The sequence below is a fragment of the Dipodomys ordii genome, unplaced genomic scaffold (assembly GCF_000151885.1).
Source record: "Dipodomys ordii isolate 6190 unplaced genomic scaffold, Dord_2.0 Scaffold15, whole genome shotgun sequence".
NCBI classification, from domain to species: Eukaryota; Metazoa; Chordata; class Mammalia; order Rodentia; family Heteromyidae; genus Dipodomys; species Dipodomys ordii.
The window spans coordinates 11,629,279-11,649,071 of NW_012267231.1; the positions used below are offsets into that span (position 1 = coordinate 11,629,279).

The 19,793-nt window shown below is 45.1% G+C and overlaps 1 protein-coding gene across 1 annotated transcript in view; it reads left to right on the forward strand.

The window, feature by feature from the left end:
- Positions 1–19,793, forward strand: part of Gabra5 (gamma-aminobutyric acid (GABA) A receptor, alpha 5) — a 56,956-nt gene that overhangs the window by 28,163 nt on the left and 9,000 nt on the right. Inside the window, exons 5-7 of the mRNA XM_013012005.1 lie at positions 6,504–6,586; positions 15,840–15,983; positions 18,442–18,594. Coding sequence (XP_012867459.1) covers positions 6,504–6,586; positions 15,840–15,983; positions 18,442–18,594 — 380 coding nt within the window. The remainder of the gene's footprint in view (positions 1–6,503; positions 6,587–15,839; positions 15,984–18,441; positions 18,595–19,793) is intronic.

Genomic DNA, 19,793 nt, shown 5'->3' on the forward strand with positions numbered 1-19,793 from the left:
TGTGTGTGTGTGTATGTGTGTGTGTGTGTGTGTATGTGTGTGTGTGTATACTGGGCTTGGACTCTAGGCCTCTCATTCTCGTTCTCACTCAGCTTTCTTGGTCACAGCTGGTGATTTACCACTCATGTTACCCCTCAGTTCTGTCTTTTTTATTTTGTCTTGAACTCTGGGCCTGGGCGCTGTCCCTCAGCTCTTCAGCTCAAAGCTAGCACTCTACCACTTGAGCCACAGCGCCATTTCCTGTTTTCTGAGTGGTTTATTGGAGATAAGAGTCGCACAGGCCTGGCTGGCTTTGAAGTGCAATCCTCAGATCTTAGCCTCCTGAGTAGCTAAGATTACAGGCGTGAGCCACCAGTGCCCGGCATTATTTATTTATTCATTTATTTATTTTGCTGGTTAATTGGAGATAAAGTCCTGTGGGCTTTTCTGCTTGGGCTGGCTTTGAACCTTGATCCTCAGATCTCAGACTCCTGAATAGTTAGCATGACCAGCGGGAGCGAGCCTCAAGTCTGAAGCATTTTGACATGTTTTCTAGCTGTGAGCTGCCATCCAGGCCATCAATTAGAATGCTACAAATCCAAGTTGGAGCAATAATCTTCATTTACAGGATGTCATTTTCCTAATTTGAAAATTAAAATGTTGTTCAGAAAGGAGACATTATTCTCCAATAAGTTAATGCTTGAATTGTCTTAACAGACTTTGGTGCAGCTTGTGTGTGTGTGTGTGTGTGTGTGTATGTGTGTGTGTGTGTGTGTGTGTGTGTGTGTTTTGGTTTTTGGTTTGTTTGGGTTTTGCTTTTTGGTCGGTTATGGGGCTCGAACTCTGGGCCTGGGCCAAGTTTGGAAGTAATAACATAAATAGGACCTTTGGGGGAGGGGTGGGGGGGAGAATAAAAATAAAAGTTTGTTGCTAGATCTATTAGTAAGTCAGAGGATTTTCACCACAGGCTAATTCCTGGAGCTTTGGGGCTTTGTTTTCTTTTTCTTGTATTCTCTTTCTGTTTTTAGAAAAGTCTTTCCCTTTTAATTTGACTTCTTTTATTTATTTTTTATGTGGTACTAAGAAATTGAACCCAGGGCTTCATGCATGCTAGGCCAGCACTCTACCACTAAGCCACCTTCCCAGCCCAGCTTAGTTTTCTTGATCTAAGAAGGGTTCAAGCCGAAGGCTGGACTGGCTTTCATTCTGCAGAGGACTTTGATCTATTCCCCAGGAGGACAGGGGAGGAGACAGGTGCATTTCAAAGAACCTTGAATAGGAAGGAGGTTTCTCTCCTCTACACACATGTGCATAGGCCATTGTTAGGGTATTGAAAGGCACAGGACTTTTAAATTTATTATTCAGGTTGAAAGATTTGCTATTGGGGGGATGTTCTTAATCATTCTTTTATTTGTTTTGTTTTTAGAGACGGGGGTGGGGAGGAAATCTGTCATGGATGAAGTCTATACTGTTGGAGGTTTGGGATTCAAATTCTAAAGAGCTCTCAACAATGAGCTCCTTCGAATAAAATAATCAACACGTCTCTCTAATAATAGCACCTATTGAGATATTAATTGTCCATATAACTCTGTTTTTTATTCTGGAAATATTTTAAAGAGGTGGTTTTGTTTTTCTTTTTAAAGTAGATCCAGCTAAATGTCTGTTTTTGGACATTATCTTTTCTCCTGTTCCCTGAACCACACACACGTGCACACACAAGCACAGACACACACCACACCACTTCCATACATTCACACACACACATATGCACACTCATCCCAAAATATTCTTTTTTTTGCTATTCTTGGTCCTTGGACTCTGGGCCTGGACACTGTCCCTGAACTTCTTTTGCTCAAGGCTTAGCACTGTACCACTTGGGTGACAGCACCACTTCTGGCTTTTTCTATGATTAATTGGAGATGAGAGTCTCATGGATTTTCCTTCCTGGGCTGGCTTTGAATAGTGATCCTCAGATTTCAGCCTCCTGAGTAGCTAGGATGACAGGTGTGAGCCACCAGTGCCCAGCAGTTGTAGATTCTTAATTCTGTAAAATCATGTGAACAGGCTGGGCACTGGTGGCTCACACCTGTCATCCTAGCTACTCAGGAGGCTGAGATCTGAGGATCGACAATTGAAGCCAGCTTGGCTAGAAAAGTCCCATGAGACTCTTATTTCCAATTAAACCACTCAAAAACTCTAAGTGGTGCTGTGGCTCAAAATGGTAGAGTGCTAGCCTGAGTGAAAAGCTCAGGAACAGTGTCCAGGCTCAAGTCCCATGACTGACAAAACAAAGCCTCATGTAAACATCTGATATTTGTTTATTAATTGTTATGACTCTGATACATCCATCCATGCATGCTAGAATGAAAAACTTAGCCTTTTTTGCTAGTAATGGGACTTGAATTAAAAGCCTGGGTGCTGTCTCTTAACCTTTTCACTCCAGACTGGCATGAGCCACAGCTCCACTTCAGACTTTCTACTAGTTAATTGAAGTTACAAGAGTCTCACAGTCTCATCCATATAGGATGATTTCAATCCTCAGTCCTCAGATCTCAACCTCCTGCGTAGCTAGGATTACAGGTGTGAGCCAAGAGCCCCTGTCCTAAAATTTAGCCTCTTAAGGTCTTAATAACATGGAGATAACATGGAGATATTAGTGATATGTGAAATACCTATGCTCTGATGTCATCTATAAAATGACTATGCTTTATATACCAAGAACAAGTAGAATATATGTATATATATACCAAATAGAATATATATGTATGTGTATGTGTGTGTGTGTATGCGTGTGTATGTGTGTGTGTGTGTGTGTGTGTGTATAGATATCCACACTCTAGACCAAACACCAGATTAAATTATAAGTAAATTCTGGGTGCTGGTGGCTCATGCCTGTAATCCTAACTACACAGGAAGCTGAGATCTGACCATTGCAGTTCAAACTCAACCTGGGCAGAAAAGGCTTTGAGACTTCTATCTCCAATAAACTACTCATTAAAAGCCAGAAGTGTACAGCACTAGCCTTGAGTGGGGGGAAAAAAAGCTCAAGGACAGTGCCTGGGCCCTGAGTTCAAGCCCCAGGACCTACCTGCACATACCACACACACACACACACACACACACACACACACACACATACACACACCACACCCACATGCACACACATGCACACACACACACACACACACACATGCACACACACATACACATAAATGGTAGATATTTGCAGTTTTCTTCTGTAACTTAATAAGTTCTTATAAATACACAGTAATATATTATATAAATATTATATAATATATATTATATAAATATTATATATATGTATATATACACATATATAGACAGAGAGAGAGGGAGAGAGAGGAGAGGATACTACGAAAAAGTTCTTCCCGAATGGAGGATTTCAGGTGTCTTGTCCATCTGAACTAATGGCCCTCCAGGGACTCACTCCATCCCTGGGGACTTTCCCTCACCATGGCAACAGACAGTCTCCTTTCTACCACCAGAAAGACAACCCCCTCCCCGCCCACTTCCACTCACATCCCATAGCTTCATTCAAACAGTGCATACTTTGACTACCCAGACTGGCAATGATCACGTGTGAAATACACACCCAATTTCATAGTAAATCTGCTTTAACTAGAAAAGAAGTAAAGGTTTGGTTTGGTTTTGACTTCATTTCCATTCTGGCAACATCTAGATTTAATAATACTAGAACTAGATAAAGACGCTAATATGACAACATTCAATGGTTCAACGACTCTAAAAGTCCACTGCTTTGTATTTTAGTTTCCTTTTCTGTTGGAAAAGAAAACAAGGACTAGGAGGTGAGCTCATGAATGTGATGTAGAATTTTTACCTAATTAGTAAAAGGAAGTCTAGAGGGACATACAGGGGTATCTTTTAGTGCATTTTCTGGGGCTATACCAAAATACTGGATGCTGGGTAATGGACAAAGAAAAGAGATTTATTTAGCTCACTGCTTTGAAGACTGCAAGTCCAAAGTCAGGTCACTAAATCCGTTCAGTGCCCAATGAGGGCTTCACTGTTGAAAATGTATTGGAGTATTGGGGTACTAGGTAGGAATAAGGATACCAATGCCAAAGGAATTAAACAAGGAAACACTGGCTTTTGCAGAAGGGTGTGTGACTGGCAAAAATTTCAACTATGCAGGCACACTTGGCAGGAAGTCTGGCCAAGTTTTACCCTAATGGTGCTCCTCATTCTGATTGGTCAGAACTCAGGTTCACAGATACTGTACCATTGGCCAGTTTGAAGGGAGTCAAAAAAGTTGTCAATGGTGTAATATAAGTAACAGAATTTTTTCACTAAATATAAACAGGGACAGGAGGTAACTAAAATACACCCAGGTCCACCCCACTCCCCAGAGGAGTACCATCGGATGCATTATTGCCAGTGTTCTGGCTTCTTCTTTTCTCCTCTTCTCATCGTTAAATCAATTACGTAACAATCTTTAAGTAGTTGTCCCCAGGGATTGCAATGCAACCAGTCAGTTTCAGAGTGCAACGCATCTCCAGCCACGTTCTTGTCCCTTCCATCATTCTCTCCCGCCTCCCCCAGCCCTGCCCATTCCCCTCGAGGAGTTTTTGTTCACCTGCGTCCAAGTTCCCGTATCTACATTGAATATCATGGCTGCGTTTGCCCACCCTGCTCTCTGTATCTGTCTCCCCTTCCTTGATCACACTTCCTCCCAGACCTCTGCTCACAGCCGTGAGGCTGGCTGTGCAACACTATCCATGCCTACGTTTCCTCCTCCCTACACCTCCAAGGTACTAGCCTCAGACCTGGCTGTGGTTGCTATGGTTACATGAAGATGTGACACAGTATCAGCCATTATCACCACAGTATACCAGGTTATTGTTGGCTATGATTGTTATACTATTATTTGGGAGGCTAGGCTTAGATGAAAAAGATAATAAGCTTGTACCGGGAGATTACTTTTTGTTGGTGGTTGGTTGTGGGGCTTGAACTTAGGGCCCGGGCTGTGTCCCTGAGCTCTATTTTTATTCAGGGCCAGTGCTCTACCACATTGAGTCACAGCTCTGCTTCTGGTTTTCTGGTGGTTCTTTGGAGTTAAGAGTCTCACAGACTTTCTAGCCTGGGCTGGATGGAAGCACTGATCCTCAGATCTCAGCCTCCTGAGTAGCTAGGATGACAGGTGTGAGCCACCAGCACCTGGCTGAGATTGCTCTTAAAGCACAAGTTCATTTACTGTTCAGGCCCACAAAAGCTTATTGAACAATGACAGCAGCCAGACTGTGGTAAAGTTTTCACCATGGGTTTATTCTATACATTTGCACTTTTGACCCTGTATGATATTTTTCAAACTGCATTCATTTCAGCCTTGCCAGGGAAGTTGCTCCAATAATGGTGAATAAGGGCTGGGGAAAAAGAAAGAATAAGTAAAATTTAAAGGTGTCTGGAAATGATTATTCAAGCAGTGGTCTATGTATGTATGCATGTGCACACTCACTAAGCTACAAAATTCCTGAGTGGATTTGACTTAAAGCATTATCTCTGAAAGATATTCATCTATAGCATAAGCTTATGTAATTTACAGACAGTGCAGACAGTTTGATAAAAGATATTAATTCAGATAAGCATCCGGCTAGATGGCACTGGCTTAAACCTATAATCTTAACTACTAAGGAAGCTGAGACCTGGAGAGTAGTTCAAAGCCAGCCTGAGCAGAAAAGTTTGCAAGACTCTATCTCCAGTTAACTAACAATAAGCTGGATGTGGGGGTGTGGCTCAGATGGTAGAGTTCTAACCTTGAATAAAAAACCTAGTGAGTCTGAGGACCCTGAGTTCAAGCCCCAGTATTGATACAAAAGACAAACTGACAGACAACAGAGATAATACATAGATAGATAATACATAGATTATAGATGACAGATAGATAATAGATAAATATAGACATAGCTAATAGATGAAAGATAAATGATAGATAGATAGATTGATTGATCAAATAAATACTCCAATGGCTTTCTGGGATGACATGGCTATTCAGGAAAGAGCCCATTACTAAGTTATTGAAGGATTTTTATCTCCAGCCAGGCTTGGTGGTACAAGCTTGTAATCCACGTGAAAGGGAAGAGGAGACAGGAGGCTTGTGAGTTGCAGGGAGCCTGGTCTAACATAGATGTGAACAAAACCAAACTTACAAATGAAAATAAAGATCTCAGTGGGGTGCTGGTGGCTCACACCTGTCATCCTAGCTACTCAGGAGGCTGAGATCTGAGGATCAAGGTTCAAAGCCAGGCCTTGGGGGCAGGACAGTCTGTGAGACTCTTTATTTCCAATGAGCCACCTAAAACCAGGAAATGGCATTGTGACTCAAAGGGGTTGAGCACTGGCCTTGAGCACAAAACAAAAACGCAGCGCCAGCACCCAGGCCCTGAGTTCAAGTCCCACAACTGACCAAATGGTCAATTGATCGATCCATCCATCCATCCATCAGTAATAAATAAACAAAATGAAGCGCTCCCTCTTTTCTTTTCCAGCCTGACCATCTCCGCCGAGTGCCCCATGCAGCTGGAGGACTTTCCCATGGATGCCCACGCCTGCCCTCTGAAATTTGGTAGCTGTAAGTTCTGCTCTTACAGGGCGCCGTGGGGACACGGGTGGGGAGTGTGAACGCCGCACCCACTTGGAAGACAGAGGGTCCACGCGGAAGGCTCCGTGTAACACAAGCGGTGCATGCTGGGTGAGAAGACCACACCAGCTTCTCCAGCATACAGAGGGTGACTGGAGGCACAGAACAATCTAGAAGGAGCTCCTCTGCAGGTGTTTTTCTCAGGTCTTCTCCTGGCAGCCTGGTCTGGGTTCCTCCTCCCAGGTGACAGATCATCCCCCTAGATGGCTTCCAATCCATTCTTTGTAGGAGCAGCAGAAGCACAGACTTAGAACTGAAGAGATGAGATTAGGCCTTGTGCTTCAGGGCAGCCTTCCGAAAAGATGAAGTCTTCACAGCCCCAGCCCAGTCCTGCCATTCCTTCCTTCTGAGAGATTCCTCACCAATGTGGAGCAGGGCTGAGGCAGGCTATAGTGTGTGGGGCTGGGGTGGGCTGTAGTGTCTGGCTCTGAGTCCGATCCACCTGCTGGCTTCTTTTAGGTGTCAGTGACCGCTGTCCCAGGGAGACAAGATTGTTCTGGATCCCATCAGAGCTCTGAGACAAAGCAGTCCTACAGACAGATGGACAGACAGACAGACAGTCCTGGGTAGCCCAAAGAGAAGTCGGGGCACTGGACACTTGGGCTGTGTCTATGTCTTCTCCTCCTTAGGGAGAATCTCAGTTTTCTCAGCGCTTTTTTAACTGAGCTGAGCTATCAGGGAAGGGACTATAGGAGTACGCTGGCTACCAGCTCCAACTCGATCTGTTCTCCTTGACCTCCCAGGCCTCTTTTATTTTCTTGGTTTTTATCTTCCCCCCTGGTATCTTAGCTTTGTGAGGTACCTGAGTGTGTGTGTGTGTGTGTGTGAGAGAGAGAGAGAGAGTGGATGTGATGTAATACAGAAATCTGTCCCTCAAAAATCTGGATGTGGGATGTATGAGCCACTCAGTTACACCACAGAGACTCTGGTCTCAATTGAGTATAGACTATATTTAGATTATTTGTAGATTATTAGATATGCAGATTATATCGATATATAGATATATATCTACATCTAGATATAGGTTATATAGATTTTATCTGGACTTGCTTGATTATAGATTATTTGATATGGTGTATGTGAAACAGCATAGTGTGATGTAATTCGGGTATATATTCTTTTCTTACTTTAGATAAACAGATCAGCCATAGTTGGTAAATGGATAGATGCATAGATACATAGATAGACAGATGAGATTCATAGGTGATGGATAGGTACATAGATCATAGACAAATAGATAGAGAGTGTGATTGATTGATAGCAACAGACAGACAGATAGATATAACCAATTAACTTGGCTAAGTTCAGTCTCCAGACTGTCCTTCCTCAGTAAACAAAGGCTGAAATGTCAGGAGAGTCTTGTCTTAGCTGGGCTAGGGCAAAATCATTCTTTATTAATCCAGGGAGTCTTGTTCTCCATGCATGCCAGCACACGGAGCAGGGGGGAGTTAGAGATCTGAGCAGTGCCCATGACCCTGGGCACACATCAGTTCTGGGGCTCCCTCCTGCGTCTCCTTTCCTTCACGGACTTTACATCTTATTTTTCCAGCTGGTTCAAATACTGGCTGCTCCAAGGATTCCAGATCCTTCCTTTCGGCTCTTCCGGCCACCCGGACTGGGCAACTCTGTCTGAAACTCAGTGGGCACGCAGTAGTGTGACTCACCATGTCGCAGGTGAAAAGCCCCTCCTTGGTCTCTGCTCCCTCTCCAATGCTTCCGGGAGTCGTTTGTTACCCCGTGTGCAGAATGAATGTTTGCTTAGCTCATGGAAGTCACTTTGCCAGCTCAGCCAGTGGAGCCTTTCTGACCCCAGGGGTTTTATTGCATTTTTTTTCCTGTATCTCAATGACACTTTTGGAATTAAGGGAGATATGTATGTACGAGGAAAGGCATGTTTGATTGGATGGGAATAATAATTCCTCCTCCTCCTCCTCCTCTCCTCCTCTTCTTCTTCCCTTCCTCCTCCTCCTTCTTCATCTTTTTGTTAAACTGTGATCCACAGAGAGGTAGACATTTATCAGAGGGGAATGGTAGCATGGACAAGCTTGTGACCAGGGTTTATTTGAATTATTTGCTCCAAATGAGTCAAATCATGGAAGAATAATTGTTCCTAGACCCGGAGGAAAATTAGCTACATGGTCTGAAATGATGCCATTCTTTGTGTATGAAAATTATGCGTTTATTTGATTTTTAAAAATTGAAAGATTGAAAGTGAATGGTGATTTTATTTTACTTTTTTTTTTTTTTTTTGCTATGCTGTGGGGTCTCTGTGGTCGCTGGTTAAGTGAATTCAGGTTACTGTGATCCCTGGATTTAACAGTGATATTGTGTAGGCCAGGTAACTCAAAAGCAGTTTTCAGTTTGTGACAAACATGCTTTTTTGGTATAGGTCCTGAGGCTTGAACTCAGGGCCTGGGCTCTGTCCCTGAGGTTCTTTGCTCAAGGCTAGCACTCTACTACATGATGCTGGATGCTGGTAGCTCAATCTTAGGATCCTGGCTCAACAGGAAGCTGAGATTAGAGAGCGCTAGTCTGAAGTCAGCCCAGGCCGACAAATCCATGGATACACTTATCTCCACCAACCCCCCCAAAGCCAGAAGTGATTCTGTGACTCAAATGGTAGAGTTACAGCCTTGAGTGGAAAAAGCCAAGCAAGAGCCAGAGGCCCTGAGTTCAAGCCCTCGTAACAGCAGCAACAAACAAACAAACAAAAAGGATGAATTTGGTCAATACTGAGGTGTATCATTTATTTCTATTTGCCATTTAATATCATTACTAGAATATACTAAATGAACAGAAGGATTTTATTTACAAAGTGTATCTGTATACAATTGACCATGAGCTAGAAAACTATGCAAATACCATCTTTCCACAGCTTATATGGCTTTTGAATTAGGCTATATAATTTTTAAATGTGTATATGTGAATATATGTATATGTGTATATATACACATATGTACGCATGTATGTATGTATATATATATATATATATGTACGTACTGGGACTTGAACTCAGGACCTTGGTGTTGGAGATAAGGATTAAGGATCTCACAGACTTTTCTGTCTGGGCAGGCTCCAAACCTCAGTCCTTAGATCTCAGCCTCCTAAGTAGCTGAGATTACAGGCAGGAGAAACTGACACCAGCTTAGACATATATTGTGGGAAAGAAATACTTAACTAAAAGTTTTTCTTACTCTTCTCTTTTTTTTTTTTTGGTCAGTTGTGGGACTTGAACTCAGGGGTCTGGGCGCTGTCCATGAGCTCTTTTATTCAAGGCTAGTGTTCACCCACTTTGAGCCACAGCACCATTTTCTGGTTTTCTGATACCTAATTGGAGATGAGTCTCATGGCCTTTCCTGCCTAGGCTGGCTTTGAACCACGATCCTCAGACAGATCTCAGCCTCCTGAGTAGCTAGGATGACAGGCATGAGCCACCAGTGCTTGCCCCTTCCTTTCTATCTTTATTTTTCTTTCTTTCCTTTTTGATTTACTAACAATAGATGCTCAGTCAACTGTTCACTTAGTACCACCAGCCGTGCAGAAGCTAAATGTGTGAGTATAATGAGTTTCAAATTACCCAATTCCTCCGTTCTTTGCTATTAGGAGACAAAGGAATGCAAATATGTGTGGTTATTCTAATGAGCCACATGCTCCTGGTTTTTCTAATGCAAAAGCGAATTAACAGACATCTCTGTGATTGCTGCCTCTGTCCTCAAGCATTCAAACGAAATTAGCCCTAGCTTCTAGAGGTAGACTCCCTAGTCTGAAAGAAAGTTCCTGAAAGATAATAGCACAGCTTGCTTCCATTTGTAAGCCTGTGCTTAAACGGATGAAAACGATTTGAAAGGAGAGGGGGAAAAGTTCCCAAAATTTTTTGCTCATTTTATTCATGGAATAATGAGTTAAATATTAGATTAAGTCATGTGATAATGTCTAGATTCAGGAAAATATATAGTCAATTAAATTAGAACTGGAGGATTCTTTTTTTCCCTCCCTTCCTTCCTCCCCTCCTTCCTTCCTTCCTTTCTTCCTTCCTTCCTTCCTTCCTTCCTTCCTTCCTTCCTTCCTTCCACAGTCCTAGGGCTTAAACTCTGGGCCTGAGCACTGTCCCTGAGTGCCTTTTGCTCAAGGCTAGTGCTCTAGTTCTTGACCCACACTCCATTTTCCACTTGTTCTGTTGTTAATTGGAGATCAGAGTCTTATGGACTTTCTTTCCTACGCTGGTTTGAACCACAATCCTCATATCTCCACCTCCTGAGTAGCTAGAATGACAAGCATGAGCCACCAGTGCAGAGAGTCATTATTTTTTATTTCCTTTCTAGTCAGTAAAAACTTCCTGAGGGCTGGTAAGGTGGCTCAGTGGTAGAGTGCTTGCCTTGCATGCATAAGACCCTGGGTTTGATTCATTAGTACCATGTAAGTAGAAAAAGCTAGAAGTGGTGCTATGGCTCAAGTGGTAGAGCACTAGCCTTGAGCTGAAATGCTGAGGGGCAGCGTCCAGGCCCAGAGTTCAGGCCCCATGACTGACAAAAACAAAAACAACAACAAAAAAACAACTTCCTGATTTCTAAAAGGCAATACAAATAAGATCTGATTATAGCCGGGCATCGGTGGCTCATGCCTGTAATCCTAGTTACTCAGGAGGCTGAGATCTGAGGATTGTGGTTCAAAGCCAGCCCCAGCAGGAAAGGCCGTAAGACTATTACCTCCAATCAGCCACCAGAAACCCAGAAGTGGCGCTGTGGCTCAAGTGGTAGAGCGCTAGCCTTGAGCTGACGAGCTGAGGGACAGCACCCAGGCCCAGAGTTCAAGCCCTACAACTGACCAAAAAAGAAAAGATCTGAGTGTATATACCATAAGCCACTTGCACTCAGGGTTTGCAATGCTAAAAAAATCAGATGGTGTCAACCCCGGGGGGAGAAGTATGAATCCCTATAGATTGTAGAGAAAATGTTTCCATTCTTCTCACTCAGCTGATGCACAGTTGGAGAAGGAAAGCCCTATATTTCTAGGTTCTCTAAGTCACCATTCCTGTTATCCCAGCTAAAGAGACCAAAAGCCAGCTGGGTGCCAGGGTCCTCACGCCTGTAATTCTAGCAACTCAGGAGGCTGAGATCTGAGGATCGTGGCTCAAAGCTAACCCAGGCAGGAAAGTCCCTGAGACTTTTAACATCCAGTGAACCACCAGAAACCCAGAAGTGGCACGGTGGCTCAAAGTGATAGAGCGCTAACTTTGAGCAAAAGAGCTCAGGGACAGCGCCCAGGCCCTGAGTTCAAGTCTTACAACCGACCCAAAAAAGAAAGTTCTTTGTTATTCTGACCCAAGCCTTGGGCTCCTTTCTGAGCTGTCAGATTTGTGCATCTCACCCCAGTTAACCCCTCTAAGAGCCATGAAAGCTTATCTTTCAATAAACTTCTAATGCCTCTTTCCTGTCTCCGGGAGCCCTTGGCAAAGGCCCGATGCACAGCCCTGGTGGTGTGTCTGGTGTGAGGTGGACGGCAGAATAGATACAGGCCAGGGTCCCAGGACCAGGCCAGGGTCCCAGGACCAGGCCAGGGTCCCAGGACAAAGGGAACGGAATGGGCCTGAGAAAGCCTGGGGAAGGCGGGAAGTGGGACTTGCTCCTTGCTGAAGCGATGCTGCCTCATTAAACCTCCTCTCTGCCCAATCCACATTTCTACCCTGGCCAGAATCCATCATGGCTGTTCTGCTCAAATCCTGAGTTGTACAGCCTTTCATTAGTCAGGGCACCACGACATTTACATCATCGGAAAAGGATAGACAGCTCACGGGCACTATAACGAGGCTCAATTCACGGTACATGCCCAGCAAAGCATGTGAGCAGACATGTTCAAGGCCACTTTCCAAGAAAGAAAGAGAGCAACATTACCCACCCCACTCCAGCCCCCTGAACACTCTTACCATCGGCGTTACATACATATCCCCAGGAGAGACGAAAACCATGACATCAGCACTCTACTGAGCGCTGTTCATAGGAAACCCAGCTTCACTTTCCCTAAACTTGACAACAGAAAGTCCTGCTAGTCAGGCACTAGTAGCTCATGCCTGTAATCCTAGCTACTCAGGAGGCTGAGATTGGAGAACTGACCTCTGAAGCCAGCTCAGGGAAGGAAAGTCCTCGAGAATCCTATCTCCAATTAACTAGCAACAAGCCAGAAGTGGAGGTTTGGCTCAAGTGGTAGAGTGACATAGCCTTGAGCAGAAAATGCTAAAGGATGGCTGAATGCTAAAGGTCCTGAGCTCACGTCCCACTTCTGGCACATACACACACTGACAAAAGGTCATGGTAATTAAAACAGGCCTGATAAGAACTTTGCTCAACATCTACCTGCAGTATGAACTGAGCATAGTTTCTATGGAGATTCATGGACAGAAGGAAGGAAGGAAGGAAGGAGAAAGAAAATAAGAAAGAAAGAAAGGGAGGGAAGGAGGGAAGGAGGAAGGAAGGAAGGAAGGAAGAAGAAAGGAAGGGAGGAAGGAAGAAAGAAAGAAAGAAAGAAGGAAGGAAAAGAAAGAAAGAGAGGGAGGGAGGAAAGAAGGAAGGAAGGAAGGAAGAAAGAAAAAGAAAGGAAGGAAGGAGAAAGAGAAAAGAAAGAAAGAAAGAGAGGGAGGGAGGAAGGAAGGAAGAAAGAAAGAAAGAAAAGAAAGGAAGGAAGGAAGGAGAAAGAAAGAAAGAAAAAAGGAAGGAAGGAAGAAGGAAAAGAAAGAGAGGGAGGGAGGAAAGAAGGAAGGAATGAAGGAAGGAAAGAAGGAAGGAAGAAAGAAGGAAAAGAAAGAAAGAGGGAGGGAGGAAAGAAGGAAGGAAGGAATGAAGGAAAGAAGGAAAAGAAAGAAAGAGAGGGAAGGAGGAAAGAAGGAAGGAAGGAAGGAAGGAAGGAAGCAAGGAAGCAAGGAAGCAAGGAAGGAGAGAGAGAGGGAAGGAAGGAAGGAAGGAAGGAAGGAAGGAAGGAGAGAGAGGGAGGGAAGGAAGGAAGGAAGGAAGGAAGGAAGGAAGGAAGGAGGAAGGAAGGAAGGAAGGAAGGAAGGAAGGAAGGAAGGAAGAAGGAAGGAAGGGAGGGAGGGAAAGCATACACTTCCTTTTTCCTCCTCCTCTGCTCCCCACTGGCTCTTGGATGACTTTGATGTCACCTCTTATTTCTGTCTTTTCCCGTCTTGCGCCCTGTGCTTCTGTCTCATCAGGCCTCAATGGTTCTTTTATTGCCAAGTAGGAAGAGGTCAGGTCTTGGCCTAAATCCCATCCTCTGTGTCTTTCTGGCTCAGCTGAAAACGAAATGCCTTCTAATGGCCTTTGGCCTTGTTTCCTCCCCTCACATCATCTCACTGCATGCCCAGCTTTCCTTCAGCATTTCGGGCATGCCTCTGGCTCTTTGCACCTGCTGTTCAGTTTGTCTGGGACTGTCTTACTCCCCAGGGCCACAGGGCTGGACCCTGAACATTCTTTGGATCCCCTAAGTTAGCCCGGCTTGGATCGACCCACTTAAGATTCTGCCCCCCAAGGTGGACCATCATACCCATCAGTCTGTAAACCCAGCCGGAGGCAGGTGTAGGAGGAGGATTGGGAGAGTGAGGCCAGTTGGGCTACAAAGTGAAATCCAAGGTCGCCTCAGAAATAGAATAAGACTCTGTCTCAAAACAGTAGCAATTACAAGGAAATTATGCCTCCTCCTCTTCAGTCCTACGAAGAACTTTACTGCCATATCTCATTCTATCTATCTATCTATCTATCTATCTATCTATCTATCTATCTATCTATCTATCATGTGTGTATGTGTGCATGTGTGATATTTGTCTCTTTCCTTCAGAACACATTTCTCAAGAACAGGGTCTTTCATTTTTGCTTGCCTACCTTGATTTTCTATTGCTTCTGTAACAACTGATGAAGAACCTAACGGATTAAAATAACACACAAGGAGCCGGGAACTGGTAGCTCACCCCTGTAATCCTAGCTACTCAGGAGGCTGAGATTTGAGGATCATGATTCATAGTTCCCCAGGTAGGAAATTCTGTGAGACTCTTATCTCCACTCAACTACCAAAAATGTCAGGGACAGTGCCCAGGCCCTGAGTTCCCCAGGACCAACACATAGACACACACACACACACACACACACACACACATGTTATTTCTATAGTTTTTATCTTGTCAGTTGTGGGGCTTGAACTCTGGGCCTGGGCACTGTCCCTGAGCTTTTCAGCTCAAGGCTAGTGAGATTGGTCCACCAGGGTGACCTGGGATAATCTCCTGCCTTTAAGGCCTATCACCTCCATTCCATCTGCACAGTACCTTTTGCCATGTGAGGTAATGCATTGGCAGGTGTGACAGGGGACACAGGACCTGTTTGCCCTGCCAGCCCTGCCACCCTGCCGCCCCAGGATGGCTGTGTATCATGGAGAAGAGGAAGAAGGAAGCTGAAAGTAGAAATGTCGGCGGTGCCCCACACACAAATGTCACACTGCAAGGCACGCTGCCATACCGAGACCCCGAGATCATCCTCCATTCTACAGATAGATAGACTGAAGCACGCAGAAAAGTGGCTGGTTGAGAGTCAGAGCGCTGCAGAGACCCTGGCTCCCGGCCTCAGAGCTGCTGCTCGCTTCCCTGCTACACAGAAAAAGAGCTGGGCATGGGTGGCTCACACCTATAATCCCAGACACTCAGGAGGCTGAGATCTGAGTACCGTGGATCAAAGCCAGCCTGCACAAGTCCCGGAGACTCTTATCACCAGTGAACCACCAGAAGACTGGAAGTGGTCCTATGGCTCAAAGTGGGAGAGAGTTAGATTTGAGCAAAAAGAGATCAGGGACAGCATTCAGGCCCTGAGTTTGAACCCCAAGAATAACAAAAAAAAGTAAAGAAAGAAACAGAGAGACAGACAGAGAGAGGAAGGAAGGAAGGAAGGGAGGGAGGGAGGGAGGGAGGGAGGGAATCTGCACACCCAAAGCACAGGGCTCTAGCGCTTCACACCCGGCCATTTTGAAATGGGAAGGGCTGAAGGGCGACAGGCCATCTTACACTCTGGTGTCACTTGAACACTAACTTTGCAAATGTCCTCCCGATCACCATGGCCACCATCTCTCTTGCTACTCCGATTACCCTCTTTGTATTTTCCAATCCGGAATGAACGATTTGTGTGAATGCCGGCTTCTGCCCCTTCCTTTCCAGATGCATACCCAAATTCTGAAGTTGTTTATGTCTGGACCAATGGTTCCACCAAGTCTGTGGTGGTGGCAGAAGACGGTTCCAGATTGAACCAGTATCATCTCATGGGGCAGACAGTGGGCACGGAGAACATCAGTACCAGCACAGGTGAGAGGAGATCTCCTACCAGCCCGGGATTGAAGGAGGTCACACCATACCTCATCATGGGGGCAGGGAGAACCATATTGGAGGGGCACCCACACCAGGGCTGCAGTACCCAGGGCACAGAGTGGATGAGGGACATTTGCCACTGTGTGAGCCGGCCCCACAGGGACGCTGTGTTGATCTGCTTATGTAATACCGAGCTGCAGAAATCTCTGCGGGAAAACAGATGCAGCCAGCTACCTGCTCCTCCACCACCTGCTCTGAATGGTTTTCTGAAAAAGAGGGAATCCAGCCTGATTTCACCTGGTAGGTCCCATGTGATTGGACAAGAAGTCCAAAGGAATAATGTGTATTTGTCCTCCGCGAGCCTTCCCATTTTGTGGTGAGAGGTAATGCCTGGCGAAGGGCAAAGCTGGCTCCTACCAATCACAATGACTTTGTGGCCAGGCCCCAGGGACTCCCACCAGTCATCCTAGCTATGCAGGAGGCTGAGATCTGAGGATCATGATTAGAAGCCAGCCCAGGGCAGAAAAGTCCCCGCAGGACCCTTAATCTCCAATCAACCACTCCCAAATCAGAAGTGGCGCTGTGGCTCAAAGCGGTAGAGTACTAGCCTTGAACAAAAGAGCTCAGGGAATGCATCCAGGCCCCAAGTTCAAGTTCCAAGATCAACCCCTCCCCCGCAAAAAAGATGGTATTGTGACAGGGGAGAGTCAGGGCCACTGTGTCATCATTTAGCAAAGGGAACGTGCAAAGCAAGTTCTGGTTACAGGACTTGACATTAGCCTTACAGCCCTTCCTTGGTGAATCTTAACTCGGCCAGCACCATTCACCTGATCTGTGGTGGTTCTACCACAGATACCTTGAGACATTGCCACATGTATCCACCACCACTCCATCTGAGCCCTGCCCATACCTCAGAAGGATGTTATTTGGTTAGCGTGCCAATGGGAGAGACAATGGAGCCATCCATAAATGGAGGATGAGGCGGTGGGGTGTAGGTTTGGGGTTAGAAATTGTGGTGCTGACAGAATGCTACCACATGAAATTGTCCACAATCGTTTGGGCCTTTTTGTTTTTAATGGTTTTATTTTGTGTACAACACTTCTTTTTTTTTTTTTTAAACAAACCTGAGATGTCTTTCACTTACATTCTCCAAAGAAAAGAAAAGAACCAAACACCGCTCGAGAAGTAGAACCGTGTTTGGGGCATTAAGATGGAGGCCAAATTCATCCTGGCCATTAGGCATCCTCCCCTTCCCCTTCCTCTCTTTCACCCCTGTGTCTTTCTCCCAGATTAGAGTCAGCTGCATCCATCCATCCCCAACCCCCTGCTCCCCCCACCTGTCCTGCAGCTCTGGGGTCTCCAGCCCACGGCACCCTGTCTTAGCACTGCTGAGACGTTGGGCTCCTTTTTCTGGTTTGATCACATCCTGTGATCCATCTTCCAGGCTCCTCAGTCTCCTGAGAGGCAAAGCACCCAAGAACACCCATGGTCAGCTTTGCTAAGCGGACAAGGATGCAGTACGCAAGCAGGATGTCCTCCAACATCCTCCTGTCCTGTCCAACGAGCCAACGGATGACCCTTCCCACACCTGAGACCCACCCCATCATCCCAGGACTGCTTCCCCTGCCCCTGGCAATTCCAACCAGCCCCTCTTAGCCCTCCCTCCTCCAAACATCCTTCTCATTTCTCCAGGGACTGTTAGTGAAGACAATGGTGGTCCAACAGGCCTGGCTCCCCTCTGATCCACAGGGTCCCCCCCCACCCCGCTATCTCCCAGGGCACCTCAGTTCCTTACCAGTTCACCATCAGGACAGCATCATTCTCCGCAAAGAAGGGGAGATCCCCGCTCGCCTCCCATACCGCCAGGCAAATCCACAGAAGGCACTGGGACATCACCCAGGAAATGTCCCCGATTTCCAGGAAAAGCCAGGACACCCCGTGTGTGTGTCTGGAGGGCTAGGGTCTCGGGGCCTCTCGAATGGCTGTTCTGTACTGAACTTGGGCGAGCAGAGAGTCTGGGGAGAGATGATCGCTACCCTTTCTCCCTGGCACTGAGCAATAGGAAGACTCCGTCCACCCACACCAGGGCTCTGAGGTGTTCTGTGTCTGTCTCCAAAGGCTAAATCCAGAGATCCTGATTGCAGGAACGGCCATGGGGGAGGGAAGTGGGGAGGGGAGCCAGGCACAGATTGTGACCCAGGGATTAGAGAAACACACAGATCTGATTTTCTCTGGGGAAAGCATCCACATGCAGCTCTTCAGAGGCAGAGGGTGGAAAAGGATTCTGAAGAGCTTCTTCGTCTTCCTCCACCCTCTCCTTAAGTCAAATAACCCAAACGCTCGTGCAACTGGAAGACAGAGCCAAAGGATGCGCTCCCAAACCTCTCTGATTAGAACAAGATCAGATCGTCACACCTGAAGGGACTAACAGGCAGTTGTTTTTGCATACTTACAGGCGAATACACAATCATGACGGCTCACTTCCACCTGAAGAGGAAGATTGGCTACTTTGTCATCCAGACCTACCTGCCCTGCATCATGACGGTGATCTTATCCCAGGTGTCCTTTTGGCTCAACCGAGAATCCGTGCCAGCCAGGACAGTTTTTGGTGAGTGCCTCCAAGCAGAGGCTGGATGTTGGAGGCTTGCGACTCACCCGAACTGTTCCCAAAGAAAACAAGCACCTACCTGTGCCACAGGGGTAGTGAGGACCTCAAATGTCTGTGTGAGGCCTGTATGTCGAAGGCATCCGACCTCCACTATTGGGTGGGAGTGGAAGCTTTAGGAGGTGGGGCCTAAGGGGAGCAAGTTAGGTCATTGTGGGGATATGCTGGAAGGGGCAGTGGGAGTCAGTCTGGCTCTTCCACTCTTTTCCCACCCTGGATTCTACAAGGTAAGAAGGCTCGTTCCATTTGATATTCCCACTACCTTGCCCCCAAATCAAGGGAGCTAACCAACCTTCAAAACCAGAAGCCAGAACCTTGATTATCTCAGTACTGCCTTATAGTCACAGAAAGCTAACTAGCACCAAACCTCCACTGCTTCCTTGTGCATTCTGTGACCTGGCAAGAAACCCAACTAATTAGTAAAGACTTTAAAGCTAAGTAGGATTTGGGATTTCTCCCTGAATGAGTTTAGGAAATAATACTCGAATATTTCTATTATGAAAATGATTTCACATACATATATAAAATCTATATATGATCATATTTCATATCTATATCATGATATAGATATATAGCTATGACATATATATATATGTATATACATCATGATATATATGACATCAATTTGACATCTACATATCTATATTGATATAGATATGAGATGATATACATATGTTATATATCATACATACATATGATATCACATAATATATAGATATTTATCTATGTATGACATCTACCTATGTATATATATACATAGATAGATATATCTATGCTTTACATGTGTCATATCTATAAATCTATAGCATATATATGATATATAATATCTATATTAAATCTATATGATATAGATATATCAACTCAATATATATGAGATATATATCATATAGATATATAGATGTGATGCATATATAGATATATATTATATATTATGTTAATATTATATGAATATACTGTTATATAGATATGCTATAGATGTCATTATATCATGTATGCATATAGCAATATAATATATATCAAACATATTATATACATATATAGATATGATACATATAATACATATATTTTTGGTGCATGTATGCTTCTGAAACTTGTATCAAGAGCATTGTGCATGCTGGACAAACAAGTGCTCTATCACTAAG